Source organism: Nomascus leucogenys, chromosome 12 (genome assembly GCF_006542625.1).
Source record: "Nomascus leucogenys isolate Asia chromosome 12, Asia_NLE_v1, whole genome shotgun sequence".
NCBI lineage: Eukaryota > Metazoa > Chordata > Mammalia > Primates > Hylobatidae > Nomascus > Nomascus leucogenys.
The window spans coordinates 80,696,399-80,713,996 of record NC_044392.1 but is presented as its reverse complement, the minus strand read 5'-3'; the positions used below and the strand labels follow the sequence as shown (position 1 = coordinate 80,713,996).

The following is a 17,598-nucleotide window of genomic DNA, read 5'->3' as shown; positions in this document are numbered from 1 at the left end:
GCCATCCTTCTCTGCTTCTACTTATTTCCTGGTGCTCCCAGGCCAGTGCCGAGGGCCTTTGGGATTCCCAGCCTCAAAATGTTCACGTGCAGTTACAGGTGTCCCCAGCTCAGCCATCACGGAGCCTGGTGTTGGAGAGGATCAATAAAAGGTGTTTGGTGCATGACTCAAGGCTTTGCCTCCTGGATGAGCAGTCATGGCTATTGAAAAGCCAGGTGTCATCATCATAAAGCCCGGGTAAGGTCTTGATGAAAGCCAGAACCCTAAGCAATCCTAGGCATTTGCTGATTAATTGATCGAAGCCAGGCATGGGAATTACCACCACCAATATTAGCTTTGGATCCAAAACATAAAAAGCCTGAGAGCAATGGTGGGCATTTTTTTTTTTTTAAATGGGAACTATGACTCCCATGTCCTTAAGTTGTTGTAAAGCTTAAATGAGTTAATACACTTACAACATTACGACAGAGCCAGCATGAAGTAAAACTCAAAAATATTATTACTGTTAGTATTAAACATTGTTTTAACCCCCGGGGGAAGTTGCATGTCAGCAGCCGATGAAGTCATGTGTTTGCCTTTGCGGAGCCCTGGGGTCCTGGAATTTGCTTCCAGCTCTCTGACCATATCAGTTAGCATGGAGAGAAAGCAGATGGATGCAGGGCCGCCACACCCAGCTCTGTCCCTGAGTTCTGATACCATCTCGTGCTATCTGAACTTGTCCTGATGGAGAAGCCGAAATCTCCGCGGATCGACCACTAGAGGGAAACAGAACCAATTAGAATGGCACCGTCCCCACATTCCATTCACACTGAACCGCCCTAGAGAACATTCCATCACAGGGTGTACACGCTGTTGTTCCTTCCTGGGGCTCTCCAAAGGACTTGAAGACTGTGTCACGTGGGTTCGCTGCCCCCTGCGAGGTCCGTGTCTGCTGCTCCTTGGGAAACCATGGCGGGCTGTGTTCTCCTCCCAGCAGATGGCGCTCGGGTCCCTTGGAGGAGAGTGGGGCGCCTGCGGAGCTGAGAGATCCACGCAGAGCCCTTCGCCTTCCCTGCCCTGACCTTCTGTTACCAGGCGGTTACTCCACAAGCCCCTCTAGAGACTTATTATTTTTTTTTTTTTACTTTCTCCAGAACTACCACTAACCCTCATCAGCTGATGTTGAAGCCTGCCTAATGATTGGTAGGAAAAGGAATGTTCCTTGAAAATAGCAGGACTCCGCCTGGTGCGGTGGCTCATGCCTGTAATCCCAGCACTTTGGGAAGCTGAAGTGGGCAGATCACCTGAGGTCAGGAGTTCGAGACCAGCCTGGCCAACATGGTAAAACCCTGTCTCTACTAAAAAAAAAAAACCAAAATATAAAAATTAGCTGGGCGTGGTGGTATGCACCTGTAGTCCCACCTACTTGGGAGGCTGAGGTGGGAGAATCACTTGATCCTGGGAGGCGGAGGTTGCAGTGAGCCAAGATCGCACCACTGCCCTCCAGCATGGGTAACGGAGTGAGACACTGTCTTAAAAAAAAAAAAAAAGAAGAAAGAAAAGAGAAAGGAAATAGGAGGACTCTATAGCTTCCCTGCACGTGATGACAGCGGCCATGACTTGATCACCACCGTGGACTGTTGGGATGGGGGGAAAGACTCAAGGTGTGAGAAACAAGGGGCAACTGTGGTGCCTGACTTTTGCTCCCGCTGAGCCATGACAACTCGGCTTCAGGAAAGTCACTTCAACTCTCTGAATGAATGTCCACTTCCCCGGCACACAAAAGGGGCAATAAACGTACTCTACCTCCCCCTCAAGAGAATACATATGAGTGAGCTTTGAATACTGCAGAAAGCTTTTACACATTCTTGGGGCGGCAAATATTTGTCACTAAAATTTGTGGGAAAGAGTAGACAGCCACTGATAGGGAAAGACTAAGCCAGGAAATGACAGGCTAGCATGGCAGCCAGCTTCTCTGCTGGAAGACTCACAAGGTGGTGGTTTTCCCAGCTCCATTGTGGCCGAGGAATGCGGTGATCTGGTTCTCGTAGAAGGTGATGTTCAGACGGTCCACAGCTGGCCGGCCATAGGGCTCAAAAATCTTTACCAGATTCTTCACGCATACCCCAGGAACCCACCCTGGATGCTCACGTTCAAAGAAGGAGTCTTGGAGGAAAAAAAAAATGAACATGATGTAAACATAATGCCTAATTACCTGGCCCCAGGGCTCTTTCTCCAGGCCCTTGTATTCTACCTGTAACATCACCTGCCCCTGTGGCTTCAGCTATCACCGTTGTAAGGAAGACTCCGGAATAATAATAGTAATACTAGCATCAAACATTTATACAGCACCTCCTATATGCCAGGCACTGCTTCGACTGCTTTACACAAATTACCTCAATATACTCTCATAACGGTCCTAAGGGGTAGACATTTATTAGGCTCATTTCCATAGTCCAGGAAACCTTAGACACAGAGACATCAAGCGTCCTATTAAGGACACATAGGCATGAGTGGCAGAGTTGGGATTTGAACCCAGAGCCCATGCTTGTCAGAATGCACTCACTGTCTATAGGGAGAGTTGGCCCCAAGCTCAACCTTGGCCCTAGGCCCTCATTGCCAACAGTCCACAGGGCATTTCCTCATGAATTTCTGGAAGCGGCTTAGGTTCTTCATCTTCCCAAAACAACATCTGCCTTCAGATTCTCCATGGCCTTTTCTGAACCGCCGTTCTCTTAGTCACCTTGGCTTGAATCTTTGAGTCGACTTTGAGTAAGGCTTCTTGCTCCTCAGAACTCCCAGAGTTTTCCAATTAGGTGGGTAGGGCAGTCCACGCTTCCTCATCGCCAACCCTCAAACCCCACTCCCCTCCTTCCTCCTCTCATGCCCCCTCCAGTGCAGACCCTCACCGAGTGCTCTCACTTCTCCCTGACCTCCCGTCTCTCCCTGCTTCATTTCACCCTATGTGGCACAGCTTAATTTGTCTTCTTAATACTGTAGCTCTAAGCATTTGTTTCCCTAGGGGGAAAAAGTCCACTGTTTCTTCTATCTGCGCCTCCTGGCCTTGCCTGCAACTGAGGTGGAACCAGTCCCCAGCCTCCTGATTTCAGCCTAGACTTTCCACTGTGGGAGGAGGGTTTTCCCAGAGGCACGCTGTACTGCAGTCTAACTCTGGGAGGGGCTGCAGGTTTCTGGCTTTAGTTTTGTGAAATGGCCCCTGGGGTGGGCTGGAGGGATAAAGGCCAGACGCTCTCCTGCCCTGTCAGGCAGAGCCCAGGGGCTGTGCTGCCTGTCTAAACCCAGAGCATTTTAGCCACAGAGAAATGCATACGCTTAGGGAATGAAAAGCCTTGGGAGAAATACAGAATTAGTTTAAGAGAGAAGATGAGGGCAGCAACAGCCAGGAAAACAAAACTTATAAACCTGGGTCATCAGTTTAGGGATTATTAGGTAACTTCCACTGTCAGGAAAGGCTTCTGATGGTTTCAATGAATGGCCTTCTAGATTTGTAAGCCGTGAGTGAAGTGTAGTCAGCTCCCCTGGAGTCTCTTTCCCCCTGGACACAGAAGCATTTATTTTTGTCTTTCCTTATAGCTCATATCCGCTTTAAGTCCCAGTGACCAAAGTTATTGTTCTTGCTAAATCCTCGGAAGTCAGCACATTTGTGCAACTCACTTGGGATTTGCCTAACAAGGGCACAGGCACACTACATGGCTGGTATTTGCTTTCTCCAGGAAATATGCGCTAATGTCTGGGCTGAACCATTCATTCCACACACATGCAGATGGACCTCTGAGAAGGGATCTGGTTTAACACTTGTCAGCATAGAGAGTCAGTTTCCTGGGCTTCTTTCCACCCTTGCCGTGAGATGTTTTGCTCTGGCCCTCTGCAGTGCTTAGAGCCTTTTCCTCGCCTCTGCTGTGCATTCTTTACTGGGGTTTTACCGTGTATTCCTTCTGGGTGCTCCGGATCCTCCGTTTCCTCTGTTAGGGGCTCGGTCTTTTCCAGGGCTCTTTCTTCTCTGGTTGAACACCCTGCACCAATCGGAAGCCAGTGTTATTCTACCACCCGGAGCCGAGAACCAGCAAAGGCAGGAAAGGAGGGGAGAGGTACAGGGAGCAAATGAGTTTCCTGGCCAGCCTCTGACCTGCTGTAGGGCTGTGAGGTACTCAAGCCTGATCACACAATCTTTGCCAGTCCCAGAGGAAGATTTGTAACAGGAGCTTCAGACTTGAAGAGTTTCACCTCCTCCTCTCAATGTGCCAGGAGGAGCCCACAGTTTCAGAAATTGTGATTTTAAAAAAATTAAGAAAACCAGGTTTGAATTTGAAATGAGTTAATTTTCTTTAGCCCACCACTGGCACATTTTACTCCAATCCAAAACATGTGAAAGTCATGGCAAACCTTGAGTAAAAGTCTATTCAGCGGCCGGACGTGGTGGCTCACGCCTGTAATCCCAGCACTTTGGGAGGCCAAGGCAGGCAGATCATGAGGTCAGGAGTTTGAAACCAGTCTGACCAACATTGTGAAACCCCGTATCTACTAAAAATACAAAAATTAGCCAGGTGTGGTGGTGCTCACCTGTAATCCCAGATACTCAGGAGGCTGAGGCAGGAGAATCACTTGAACCTGGGAGGTGGAGGTTGCAGTGAGCCGAGATAGCGCCACTGCACTCCAGCCTGGGCGACAGAGTGAGACTCTGTCTCAAAAAACAAAAACAAAAACAAAGTCTATTCAAAGTGCTATGAGGGGCAGCCAGCTTAAACTACAGCTTGAATAAATGGTTTACCTGAGAAATTCACCTAGATGGGCGTTTAAGTATTTTGGAATTAACACCAGGGTTGAGCCTGGTGATGGTATTAATACAAGCCTGGACAAATTATGAAGTGTGGTATAAACACACGCATTGCACACACATACACACACACACACACACACTTTTTGGCAAACTTGGCATTTGGTTTAAAAAGACATCAGGACATCCTGGAAGGGGAAGAGAAGCAGAAGGGCCAGTCAGTCTGCCAGAGAGGAAGGCAGGGGCAGGAGGAAACCACTGTCACCAGGCATCCAAGGGCTCTCGGCCTCAAGTGCACATACAGGAGCAGGGTGAGATTTCTCAATGCAACAGCCACCCAGGGCCCCTCTGTCCCCGCCCTCTGAAAACGTGCAGGATGTGTGCTGGAGCAGCAGGTAGTGGGCCCGGTGATCAGGGACCTGCTGCCTCTAGTACTGTTCTTCTATTTCTGCTTCCTGAAGGACTTTTGAATCTATGCCACACAGTTCCTTTGATCACTTTACTAGCTATCAAACTGCACAAATAGGTAATGAAATAGCAAGAGGAAACATCCTCCTAAAGAGTGTAATCACTGGAATGAGTTTCCTGCCAGGCAATATATGTGCAAGTTCCAGATTTTGTCCCAAGTGACCAATAGGGGAAGATACTGGATGTCTCCTGGGCTCCATTTTTTATTTTTTCATCTGTGAAAGGAGGGAGGTTGGGTGGAGATACTCAGCTCTTTTCTGGTTTTAGAGAGTTTTAGAAATCCATTTCAGTCCAGCCTATGAGACAGGTGAAAAATATTTGCCTTCTGTTGGCAAACATATTTGTGATTCACTTTTGAAGGAGCATATTTTCCTTATGATTTCTTTTTTTCTTTTCTTTTTCTTTTTTTTTTTTTTTTTTTTTTTGAGGCGGAGGTTTGCTCTTGCTGCCCATACTGGAGGGCAATGGCAAGATCTCGGCTCACTGCAACCTCTGCCTCCCAGGTTCAAGTGATTCTCCTGCCTCAGCCTCCTGGGTAGCTGGGATTACAGGCATGCGCCACTGTGCCCGGCTAATTTTGTATTTTCAGTAGAGACGGGGTTTCCCCATGTCAGTCAGTCTGGTCTCGGACTGCTGATCTCAGGTGACCCACCCACCTCGGCCTCCCGAAGTGCTGGGATTACAGGCGTGAGCCACCGTGCCCGGCCATGATTTCTTTTTTTCTTAAGAGGCAGAGTATCTGTTGGGATTGTAGAGAAAAAAAAAAAATGCCCACAAGCCCTGATACTCATTGACATTAAAACATTCTAGGAATACACCCCTGTGTTGAAATTTTTCATTTATTATATGATAATTTTATTATAGTAAAAAATTAACAAGTTTATAGGTAGACAAGTCAACACAATGAAAAAATCCTGAGCTGTTAAAGTGTTGTTTGTTTGACCCAGTGAAAACAAAAGCAAAAAACAAAAGAAAAAAAAAAACCTGGCCAAGCCTTTTAAAGGCCCTAGACTAATCCCCCAGAGGAAACAAACATCGGTCTCAGTGCTTTACAGGATAAGTCCTGGCCCAGGCCCAATAATACAAAGTAAAGAACAGGTAAGTGAGCAACAAACAGATGGGAGAGTACTTCAGCTCTAGGGGAGTCCCCCGCTTACATGCTGGAATTTCTTTGCTTTCTCAGACCTCACAAAAGAGGCTGTACTTTTCCCTGCTTCTAGAACTTTCTCTAGCTAGGCCTCCTGTTTGGTTCAGTAGTAAAGATGCCTTTTGCCTAAGATGTGTTGTGGGCAAATGCCCTTTCAACCTTCTTCCCCACCCCTAAGAAAGATCAACACCAGGAGAATCTGAGGTATTGCCTTGAAGACCAACAGCTCTGCCTCAGCCCCAGGAGGAGTCTTCATCTTGGGAGAATAAACTAATTTATATTTTGAAAAGGCAGAGAAGAATAAAAAGGCATGAGGAAGGCAATGGGAGATGAATGCAAAGGTTCCTTCATGATTCCCTGGATTTCTGCTTTATACTGAAAAGCTGCAAAAGTTCTTTGAACCCTGAAGTGGCTTGGCCTTTTTTAAATAGGGCAATTTAGTCTACTGGACAAGGTGTACAGGACACAGGGCTTCATCCATGACCAGCCATTCATGATCACACAGGGCCCAGTGACTCGTGAAAGGTGGGCTCCCAGACGCTGCAATGCCCATCAAGGGGCAGAGCCCCAGGAGGCAGCTGACTCATCAGGAGTCACACCGTTTACATAGAGGGCTGCCTCTGTGACCCATATACATCTTGCACAGAGCCCAAGGAGCTGATTTCAAACATTAAGATTTGTGTTTTAAAGGACTTACCTTCACCGCCAAGCCAATACGACTCTTGTAGAAGAAAGTACCAAGGAAGTGGGGTTCCATAGTCTCCTAAAAATAGAGACAAATAAACAGAGAATGTCGAAGGAGTCTCCCTATCCTACCTAACCGCAGTTCTATAAGATCTAGAGTTTATCTACCTGAACCTCACATTGTAACTATAGATATTTGTAGTTATTATTACATGGCTATTCTCAGGCTCCCAGAAAGACTACCCCTTCCAACATATTTTTATCCAGACAGTCATGTTTTTGGGGTGTTATAAGCAACAGCAAGACCAATAATCTTGGTTGACATCAGTTTTCCAAGAAAACGTTTCATGAGAGAATTAAATCAAGTCCTTTTCCAGGAGTCAGATAATAATAATAGTGATCATCACTAAGATGTACTGGATATTCTTTCTGTGGCAGGCATTGCCGTGAGTGCTTTCCATGTGTTAAATAATTTACACCTCAAAACAACCCCAGGAGATAGGTAGTAATATTATTCTTGTGAGAAAGGAAACAGAGGTACACTGAACTTGAGCCATCTGCCTCCCGTCACAGATAAACGGAAATGTAGGAATTCCAACACAGGTAATCCAGTTCTAATGTCACTGTTTTTAACCCTACACCCCCACCCCTCATTCTACTGGATCCACCAGGGTTCCAAGAAAAAGACTCCCAAATTTCTAGTCCAGTTCTCTTTGAAAGTTCTGCTCCCTACAAAATGTTGATTTTGTAAAATCATGATCTTGGCTTTTTTTAAGAGTTGCCATGTTTCATGGCCTTTGCTGCCACTGGACTGTCTATTCCTCTGGGCGGGTCTGGATCTTTATCTCCACCACTCTATTCCCGGAACCTGGCCCTGCTGAGCCTCATGCACAGGTGCTGCTCAGTAAATAGCTGTTGAATAAATGAAAGCTTTAGCTTGGCTAAAATAAAACTTTTGAATTATGCACAAATTTCAATTTTAATCAACTAATTTTCATCTATTATATCTGTTTCCAACAATCTAGTAGGATAGAAAAAACAGACTAATTCAAATGTCTTGTTCAAAGTCACTGTCATGGGTTGAATTTGGTCTCTCTCCAAAAAGACATGTTGGGGTCTGTGGCATAATACAAAGTATACTTGGTCTTTGTCCCCAGCTCCTGTGCAGGGCACAGATCTCCTAAAACCTTTGGAATTTCCTGGCAGAAAGGAGCGTCTTTTTTTTATTCATAATGAGCCCCTTCCTCCACCACATCTGAGTTTATGCTAATGATGTGACTCAGGGTAGAGCCCCAAGATAGCTGCAGTTTCTGGGGACTGGTCACCAGAAAGACCACACATGAGAAGAATGGAACTTTCAGTCCCAATCCTCAACCTCCAGTCGGGGAGTATGGAGCTGAAGATAGGGTTATAAAAACTCTTGAACAACAAGATTTGGGGAGCTTCTGGGTTGCTGAACACTTTGAGGTGCTTGGAGGGTGGTGTGTCTGGAGAGAGCATAGAAGCTCTGCCCCCGACCCCATACCGTGCTTCTCTTCCATGTGGTGGTTCCTGAGCTGCATCCTTCATTTTAAAGCTGTGATTGTAAGTACAGGACTTTGGCAAAAGTGTGGGTAGCCCGGGCACCACATTTCCAGCTGGCATCTGAAGAGGGGGAAGCCTTGTGGGACTGAACCCATGGAGTCTGCGTGAATTCTGGATAGTGTCAGAATTCAATTGAATTCTTGGACAACCCATTAACATAGGAGAATTGGTTGGTGCCAAAACAACAACAACAAAAAACCAAAACACACATTTGGTGTCAGAAGTGGTATCAAGAAAAAAGATACCAGAGTGCTAACCCCAGGTACCTCATAATGTGGCCTTGTTTAGGAACAGGGTCATTGCAGACGTGATTAGTTGAGATGAGGTCACATGGGAGCAAGGTAGGCCCCTAATCCAATCCAGCTGTTGTCCTTATAAGATGGCCATGTAAGACAGAATGCCATGTGCAGACGAAGGACCAGCAGGACGCATCTACAAGTCAAGGAGTGCCCAAGCACCTACAGGTTTCAGCGGCAGCATGGCCCTGCCAACACCTTGATTTTGGACTTCCAGCCTTCAGAGCTGTGAGATATAAATGGCTGTTGTCTAAGCCGCCCAGTTAGTGGTATTTTGTTATGGCAGCCCTAGTAAACAAATGCACCTATGCCACTAGGATGCAAACCCAGGCCTCCTGACCCAGTCTAGAGGCCTTCTTCCTATTCAGGGTGGCTGCCTACCTATTTCTGCCAACAAAGGCTGCCCTGAGATGATCTGAGAGCTGTGAGTTTGTCCCTCCCCATGGACTGGACCAGCCTCAACGTCCTCTGCCTGCTCTTGGCTACAGCATCAAGAGCCAGACATGGCTGCCACAGCACAAAGCTATCGGCTGACTTGGAGACCACTCAGATGAAGATGGGGCAGCTCTAGTTACCAGAAAATGCTAATTTGAAGGAAAATTTGATTTTCTACCAAGTAAATACACGACCGGGCAAACAGCCAATTTTCAGCAGCTGATTTTCCCTACTACAGATTAATTAGATATTTATTCAGTGCCCACCAAAGGTCAGGCACTATTCTGGGCACTGGGACTGTCACAGTTAACAAAATAGACCACGTGCATGCTCTCTGGGCTCATATTCTACTAAGGGCAGAGAGTCAGTAAATACCTGCATAAGATACATCATCATATCAGATGGTGAAGAATGTTCCCCAAAATAAAGGAGGGTGAGGGGACAGGAACCCTGAAGGAATGTTGTTTACAGAGCCATAGATATGTAGATCTCTTCAGTCTGGAAAGATCCCTGTGATAATGTGACATTTGAACAGACACCTTAACAAAGTAAGGAAGCAAGCCTGCAGATACGAGGGGCGGGTTGTGGGGTGGGGGAGAGAAACATGCTTCTGGCATGAGAACAGCAGGTGGAAAGGCCCTGAAGAGGAAATGCACTCGGTGTATTAAACAGTCAGTAAGGAGGCCGACGTGGCTGGAGCAGAGGAACACAGAGGAGAAGGGAAAATCGTAAGATGAGAAAGAGCTGGAGGCCAGATAATGAAGCATCTTGGAGGTCAGGGTTGAGACACTTGGTTTTACTCTGAACGAGAGGAAAAGCCCGTGGAGGCATTTGACAGAGAAGGCTGACACCACATGACCTTGATTCTGAAAGGATCTCCCTGAATACAGTGTGCAGAATGGACTGATGGGAGGTGGTAGTGGAAGGAAGAGACTGGGATTGGGAAGGTTGTGGTGGAGGTGGTGACAAGAAATCAGATTCTGGATTTGTTTCTCAAGTAGAGCCAGTAGGATTTGCTGGTGGATTTTTGACTTCTAGATTTAAACTTCAAATGCTGGTTCTGACAAAGAGCTTAGAAGCAATGAAATTTAAACTAGATGAATGGAGAGGGCTGGGGATCTGAAGAACTCAATTACCTTTACCGTACAGAGGAGGATGCTTACCTGGAAACACCTGGTCAAGGTACCAAGCGAGGAAGCCGTAGACAGCAGCATCAAGGAGCATCATCTGCATGGACAGCAGGAAGCTGAATTCGTCCCCTTCCGTGGGACTGTTCCCGATGTTGCTCCACTGCAGCCCCAGGCCTTGCTCTTCAAAGCGAACCAGGTACTCAGTGCCAAATCCAAATGCCACCGGAGACAATAGGCTCTGCAGTGAGGCAGAGAGGGCACAGAAAATGAGCAGTGCCTTTTATGCAATGCAACAGCACCCAGATGCCCTCAAGGTAGAGGGGAGGGCCAAAAGGGGGTCCCCATTGTCTCTCAGTGTAAGGTCACCTCAGGAGGGGTGAAGGCAGTCTTTCCCTAGACGGCTAGGGGGAGTTCAGACGGTCTCTCTGCAAACAAGAGAGTCTCTAGCTATACAGTCACAAAAAACATGAAACAATTCTCAGCCCAGCCCTAATCCACAGTTGCTAGACCTATAGCTTCCTAGTGACCTATGTACCCAAGAAGATGACCTCAGAGGCCATCTGCCTACTCAAGGATTACCAAAATAGCCCAACTCTGCCCACCCATGAGTCATAAGGATTTCTTGCCACTGATCCATTGTGATCATTTTAGAAGATTGGGTGCTGTAAATGGCAGCAATTGATTTCTTACTTAACCTAAGAAATGAAAGGCAGATGCCCTGACACCTCTGGAGCCTAATAAGTGTGAGTCGTGAGAACGAGTCAGACTTTCTGTCTTTCCCCAGTGAGGGCAGGTGGTCATCGCTTCTTGACTCTACAGCACAGAGAAAGGGAGACTACGGAGGACAAGGGGAACTGCACCCTCCAGGGCCAGAGGCTGATTAGAGGGTGGAAATGGCCCATTTGAAAACAATTAGAGAGAAGACAGTGCTCTTTGTCTGGGTCTGGGAATTGTGAACTAGGAAGTTTCTCAGGCCATCAGAAGTCAGCTTCGGGGGTCCTCTGCTGGCCAGCGAGCCTGACTCTGTGGATAGTCTCATTTCTGCACTTCTTTCTGCAAGCACTGGTAGAACATGTTAAAGATACTTGTGGAAATACTCCAATTCAAGTTTTTTTGAAGCAAAACAAAAACTTTTAATTAATGGAAACATCTCTTTAGATAGATAGTAAAGTGGTGAGCTCCCTCCCTTCTGATTCTTCTCAAAGAGTAGGAAAGGAAAACTAGTGAAATGGGCTGCTGGCTCTCTTGTGAGTAAACAAAGGGACCCATGAGTTGAACTGGTTTTTAAATGACTTTCCAGGGCAGATGAATCAAGCAGGTGTGGTGAGGAGTCACTGTTGCATCGCTCAGGGTGAGGACTGCTCCCACTTTTGCCCCTGTACCTTTTAGCCTCACATGAACTTTTTAACCTTAGGTCAAAGGCAAAGTGGACCCCCTCAGAGGGCAGGCTGGGCCTCCAGGACTGCTACAGACCCTTCCGAGGAAACGTGTTATAGGACATGGGCCAGCCCAAGGGCCTCACCACAGCCTTCTTCAGCTCAGCGGTCATGCGGTCCTGCCAGGCGAAGCACAGGATATGTGGCAGGTAGAGGGTGAAATAGATGACACCACTACAGGCTGCTGCCAGGCTGGCCTTGGAGAAGAAGGTGCTGAGCAGAAAGCACAGCATGATGGTGGCAGTGGAGAAAGCCAACAAGAACAGGAAGAGGATGAATGGGTCGCTGTAATGTAGGATTCTTCCATGCTGAAACCAAGAGGCCATGCGTCAGTAACTCCCACCCTTTGCTGGATGCCTTCTCACTCTGCCCTAAAAGGCTCTCTCCCACCAGCCTGTTGTTAGTGTCTAAATTTCTACAATGCACACTCCATGTGCTGAGTTCCTTTAATCCTAGGAATGCCATTTTCTCTTGGAGGAATAACACATTAGACTCCTATCAGTCATCAGTAATGTTAAAAAAATTAATTGGGAGACCATTAGGCTGAAACGGCCCCAGCATTCTGTGTTCCTACATCAGCAAACCAAAACCCAACTCAGAGAAACTTAACTAATCACAAACTGCCCACTAACCTCTAATCAGGGACTTTCCACTTGAACCAATCAAATATTTGCTTTGTTTTTCTTTGTTTTGCTTCCCTACCCCTCAGTGGTGCCCTGAACCACTTGTGATCTGGAGCCTCCTGTGAATCACTGTTTGCTGTAATCAACTCTTTAACATTTTAATGTGCCTAAGTTTCTCTTTTAATAGTATTTATTATGTGTTAAGTAAGCAAATCCTCGGTGAGAAGAGTGGTAATGTGGAGAAATATGGCTGGGACAAGGGAGGAAGACCTGGGTAGGGGGTCTTGGAGCATCTCCAGGGCCCTGGATAAACCAGGTATACGGAAAACAAAAGAGGGAGATGGGAGGGAACTCCAGAGGAGCTTTAACATTTTGCCTGGGGCCTGTCCTGTCCGATGCCATCATCTGTACTTGATTTTCTGAGATTTGCTACCCACACAGGTGAAAATACTAGTAATTAATCCAAATCACTTGGAAGTGGATTGATCTTCCCCATCCATGAATATCACACAAATACATTTCCTAGAACCTGCTGGCAGTACTCAGTAACTTTCACATTAACCAATGAATCAACCACTTTGGCTATGTAGAAAATAGGACCAAACTAGCAACTTTTGCTAGGGGAACTGCTATCCAATTACACTATAGGATAAACTGAGATTGTCAAATGTATTAGACCTTCTTGGTTATCCGTTGCTGGAGGCATCCTATGAGGCACTTTACTCTCTGAACACGTAAATGAGTACATAGAATTCATCCTGTGCTCTTCCCAGGAACATAAAGGAACAAATAGGTCCACGTCCTAAATGAGTTCTGATCAATTGGCAGTAGTTCCCTGGAGCCCTGGCTTCCTCTCATAGAAAAGAGAGACCAAAGAGTAGTATCTGTGATGGGCATGCAAGAGCTGAGTGCAACGAACGTGCCATTTGTCTGCTGTGGCTGCCATTTCTCCTTTCTGCTCTCCTGCCTGTGGGTACTGACAGAATAGACTGAAAAACAGATAAAACAAATGGTAAGGGGGGGCAGGGCACAGAAGAGACCCATGCTTAACTGGAACCCAAATTCGAGGAAATCTAAATAAAAGTCTAAATTAGGACTCAGAGCTCCTGATTTTGTGTGTCACCCACACGCAGCTCCATAAAAGTAAGTCCATGGCTGAACATGTGGCTTTTGGATGGAATCACTTTAAGGTAGTTGTCGCAGTTCTCAGAAGAATGAAATCAATTTCTTTTTAATTTATTTATTTTTTAGACAGAGTCTTGCTCTGTCGCCCAGGCTAGAGTGCAGTGATATGGTATCAGCTCACTGAGACCTCCACCTCCTGGGTTCAAGAGATTCTCCTGGCTCAGCCTCCTGAATACCCAGGACTACAGGCATGTGCCAGCACACCTGGTTAATTTTTGTATTTTTAGGAGAGGCGGAGTTTCGCCATGTTGGCCAGACTGCTCGGGAACTCCTGACCTGAAGTGATCCGCCCGCCTCTGTCTCCCAAAGTGTTGGGATTACAGGCGTGAGCCACCATGCCCGGCCTGAAATCAATTTCTTATCCTTGCTCAAAACAAAGTTCCATAAACTTTTAGGACTTCTAGGACCACAAACTTCTAGGACTTTTCGCTGACTTAAGCCAGAGGTGTAATTCACTCTGTGACCCTACAGTTTCACCAGCTGTGGTTTCCTCAGATGGCCACTTTTCTTTTTGTTTCTAATAGCTCGAATAACAAAGGGACCTTCCCATTGTCCCTGCTTCCAGCTTCTTTCCTGTGTTGTTGAGGTGGGGAGGAAGAGACAAGGGAAAGGTGGGAGAGTCATTCAAAGGAAAACCCTGTTTTGGTGTGGAAAGCTCTGTTTCCGTCATCACTGGAACAGTGTTCTAGTTCCCACAAAGAGAAACCCTTTTGTGCATGAAACTCCTGGTGAACGTTCTTTACCTCACATCGTAAAAGCTTTGAAGACCTAATGGCCCATTCTTAGGAGGGCAGATCTCAATGCTGCTTATCAACAAGGCAGGCAAAATCTCATGGCTGTTGCTAGTCAGATGTTTACACATTTTTACTCCTTTAATTCTGAGGACACAAACATGTTGGTACTGGGAAAAGGAGCTGACTGAGGAATGGGAAAGAACAAGAGAAGCCTAGATGGGGACAAGGGGCTCAGCTCCTCCCCTCATCTCTTAGAACTTTGGTACCCTTTGCCAATGTAAAGCCACATCCAGGTGGGGTCAGGTTGTTTGAGCAGAATGACCTCTACCCTTAGTTTGTTTTGCTAGGACTCTAGCACAGGGCATAACCAAGGCCACAGATCACTGGATCACGGAGCAACACTAAAAAGACAAAACCTTCAGATTTAGTACATTTTACTGTAAGGAGACAGGGCAAGATTTGGCTTAACTGGAGATGTGTTGTTTGAACAGGATCTGATGGAACATTTGTGTATCAGGTGGGTACCAGATATGGGCCGGCATGGGATGGGAGACACTCAGCCAGTCTGTGGTCACTACACACACTGCCTAGTGTGGTACAGCACTTCCTATCATGATGGGGAAGAAGAAGAACAAGCTCAATCAGTCCGTCTCAGGAGCCTGCAAAGCCTGAAGTCTAAAAATTATACCGAATTCCATCCAATAAAATATAAAAAATGACCTAAATTTATATCCTTATCATTTAACAAGTACAAACAATCATCTATGGTGGAGGAGCTAAAAATGAAGGATAGCAGCATATTGCAAAATAATGTTTCATTTCCAAGTCTAGCTCTCAGAGGAGTTGCAAGTTTGCAGAGGACAGACCAATAGATGCTGCCTGTGGCTATAAAAACTCCTTATCACTGAGGAAGGATGGACTCCAAATTCCATCCTTTAAAAGAGAGAGAGGTCTTGGAGATTTTTCAGGCAGCAGAATGTTTTTTGGTGAAGCCATGTAGGAGGTGACCACGATGGTGATAAGTAAATAATCCAGATCTCCTCCCCTACTGCTAGCCAGTAGTTAAACTGGCTGTAGCCAGTAGTTAAAATTGTAAAAATTCAACTCTAGCCAGTAGTTAAAATCGTAAGCCTAGAAAAACACTCCCTGAACTGATTTCTTCTGTGTTGGAAAGAGAAGACCACTTTAATTACACTATTACCCTGTGCAGGGCTCTGCTAATAGCAGCTTCTCCAGATGGTCACGAAATGGGACTGGAAAGTCTATGTGGACCATGGACCCCTGGGCAGGCAATGGGAGATGGGAGGATGCTGTGATGCAGTGGCTCCTTCAGGAGATTCCGTCTCTCGGAGTGTCTCCCAGCTTGGCTAAAAGGAAGGGCTGGGAAGCTAGATGTCACGCTCTCCCTGGTGGCCAGATGACTAATCCAGGCACACGAACAGGAGGAAAGGGGAGAGGAACCAAAGTATTCAAGATTTTCTGGGCCTTCTCCATTTGGCTTACCATGATGAATATCGTCAGGAGGAAGATGCTCATTGACATGATGGAGAAGCTGTCCAGGAACCAGGTACACCAAATCACTGCATTGGAGACACCCTGATTTTTCAAGGTCTCCTTCAGTCTCAACTCCTTCTCCAAGACGATGCTCTTCACAGTCATGGAGACAGAGTAGATCCATGCCAGCACCATGAAGATAGGGAAACAGCGGTTCAGGATGATCATGAAACTAAAGCAAAAGGAGAGAAGCAGAATAGTAGAGTGCTCTGTACCTGGTAGAGGCAGAATAAATGTTTGTTGAATGAATGTGTTGAGAACAAAGCCCAGATGGAGGGAAAGGAAAACAGGAAAACCTCTGCTGGACATTCAATGGGCTGGAATCTTTTAATACATTCCATGTTAGCCCTGAGGCATTGTTTTTTGTTTACAGCAGAGTGCTGGCTTTCTGGTTAGCCCAGGTGAATGCTCTGCAAGTAAAATGTGTCAATAAAAGTATATCCTCTATGTCAAAGATCTTCCCTGTAAGGCCTTGCAAGGAAAAGACTGCAGACTTGATGATGTGGATGGGATCTGCATAGATAGCTACATGCTGACACTGAAACCCAAGAGGGTGGAGCACTGACAAGGGCAAGTGGTGGTGGTAAGAGCAATAACTTGGCTCCCCAAGGGATCAGCCGCCCCAGCACAGCCTGCCCTGGAAGGTCAAACCCTAGTTACACAAAAAGACACACAAAATAACTAATCAGTTTGGCACTTTCAGAAGGCAAATGATCCATCAATAAATCAGTTATCCAACAGCCACTGGCTCCACCACCAGCCATGCACAGGTGGAGTAGACCGTGGTATATCCACCTGGCAAACAGTAGATTTGATATACTGGAATGACTTTCTTGTGAACTTTACACATGTTTTCCCTGTGTTTCCTGTGCTAGTAAAGCCCTTGGGATTATTATCTATTGAAAACTGTTGCGTGTTGTCACTGGAAGGGCCCAATTCCAGCATGGGAGAGTTTCACTCAAGGTGGCCCTAGAAGCGTATGTTCGTAAAGCATGCACTTCTGGGACTAGCCACTAGAGGACTCTCCCGCACCAAATGACCCAGCTCCCTATTGCCTCCCCACACCCACCTCACTTCCCCACCAGCCACTCCCATTCTGATCCTAAAGTGGACCTGGGCTTTTGCCCCGGCTCCATTTCCCAGCTCTGCCTATTGTCCGAACCCAAACTAACTGCAGACTGGCCACTGTTATCTCAAGTTTTCTGTAGAGCTGAGGCTGGAAAACCCATTGGACAGTTATTAAAAGAGGGTTTCCTGTGTCCACACTGAGTTTTAGGTGAACTCAATTGTAGGTCTCTGCTGCTGTTTTGGTAGTGTGTCTGACCCCACCTGTAATGACAAATGAGCCCTCCCAACCCTCCACCCCGGCCCTTTCTCTACCACCCCCCAAATCCATGTTCAGTCAAACAGTAGGCTGCTTGCTTTGCTTGTTCCTGGTCAACAGATATACAGGCCTGGGATGGGGGTGTCCAGGGAGGCGGGGCCTGAGCTCATCCAACACATTCCTCTGCCTTGTCACTGAGCATACATCATGGAAATGTTAGTTAG

The 17,598-nt window shown here is 46.6% G+C and overlaps 1 protein-coding gene across 1 annotated transcript in view; it reads right to left on the bottom strand.

The window, feature by feature from the left end:
* ABCA4 (ATP binding cassette subfamily A member 4) overlaps positions 1–17,598 on the bottom strand; it is a 130,824-nt gene that overhangs the window by 53,985 nt on the left and 59,241 nt on the right. Inside the window, exons 14-19 of the mRNA XM_030823299.1 lie at positions 16,000–16,222; positions 12,041–12,262; positions 10,552–10,756; positions 7,087–7,152; positions 3,924–4,013; positions 1,971–2,145 (exon numbers count right to left, since the gene is read on the bottom strand). Coding sequence (XP_030679159.1) covers positions 1,971–2,145; positions 3,924–4,013; positions 7,087–7,152; positions 10,552–10,756; positions 12,041–12,262; positions 16,000–16,222 — 981 coding nt within the window. The remainder of the gene's footprint in view (positions 1–1,970; positions 2,146–3,923; positions 4,014–7,086; positions 7,153–10,551; positions 10,757–12,040; positions 12,263–15,999; positions 16,223–17,598) is intronic.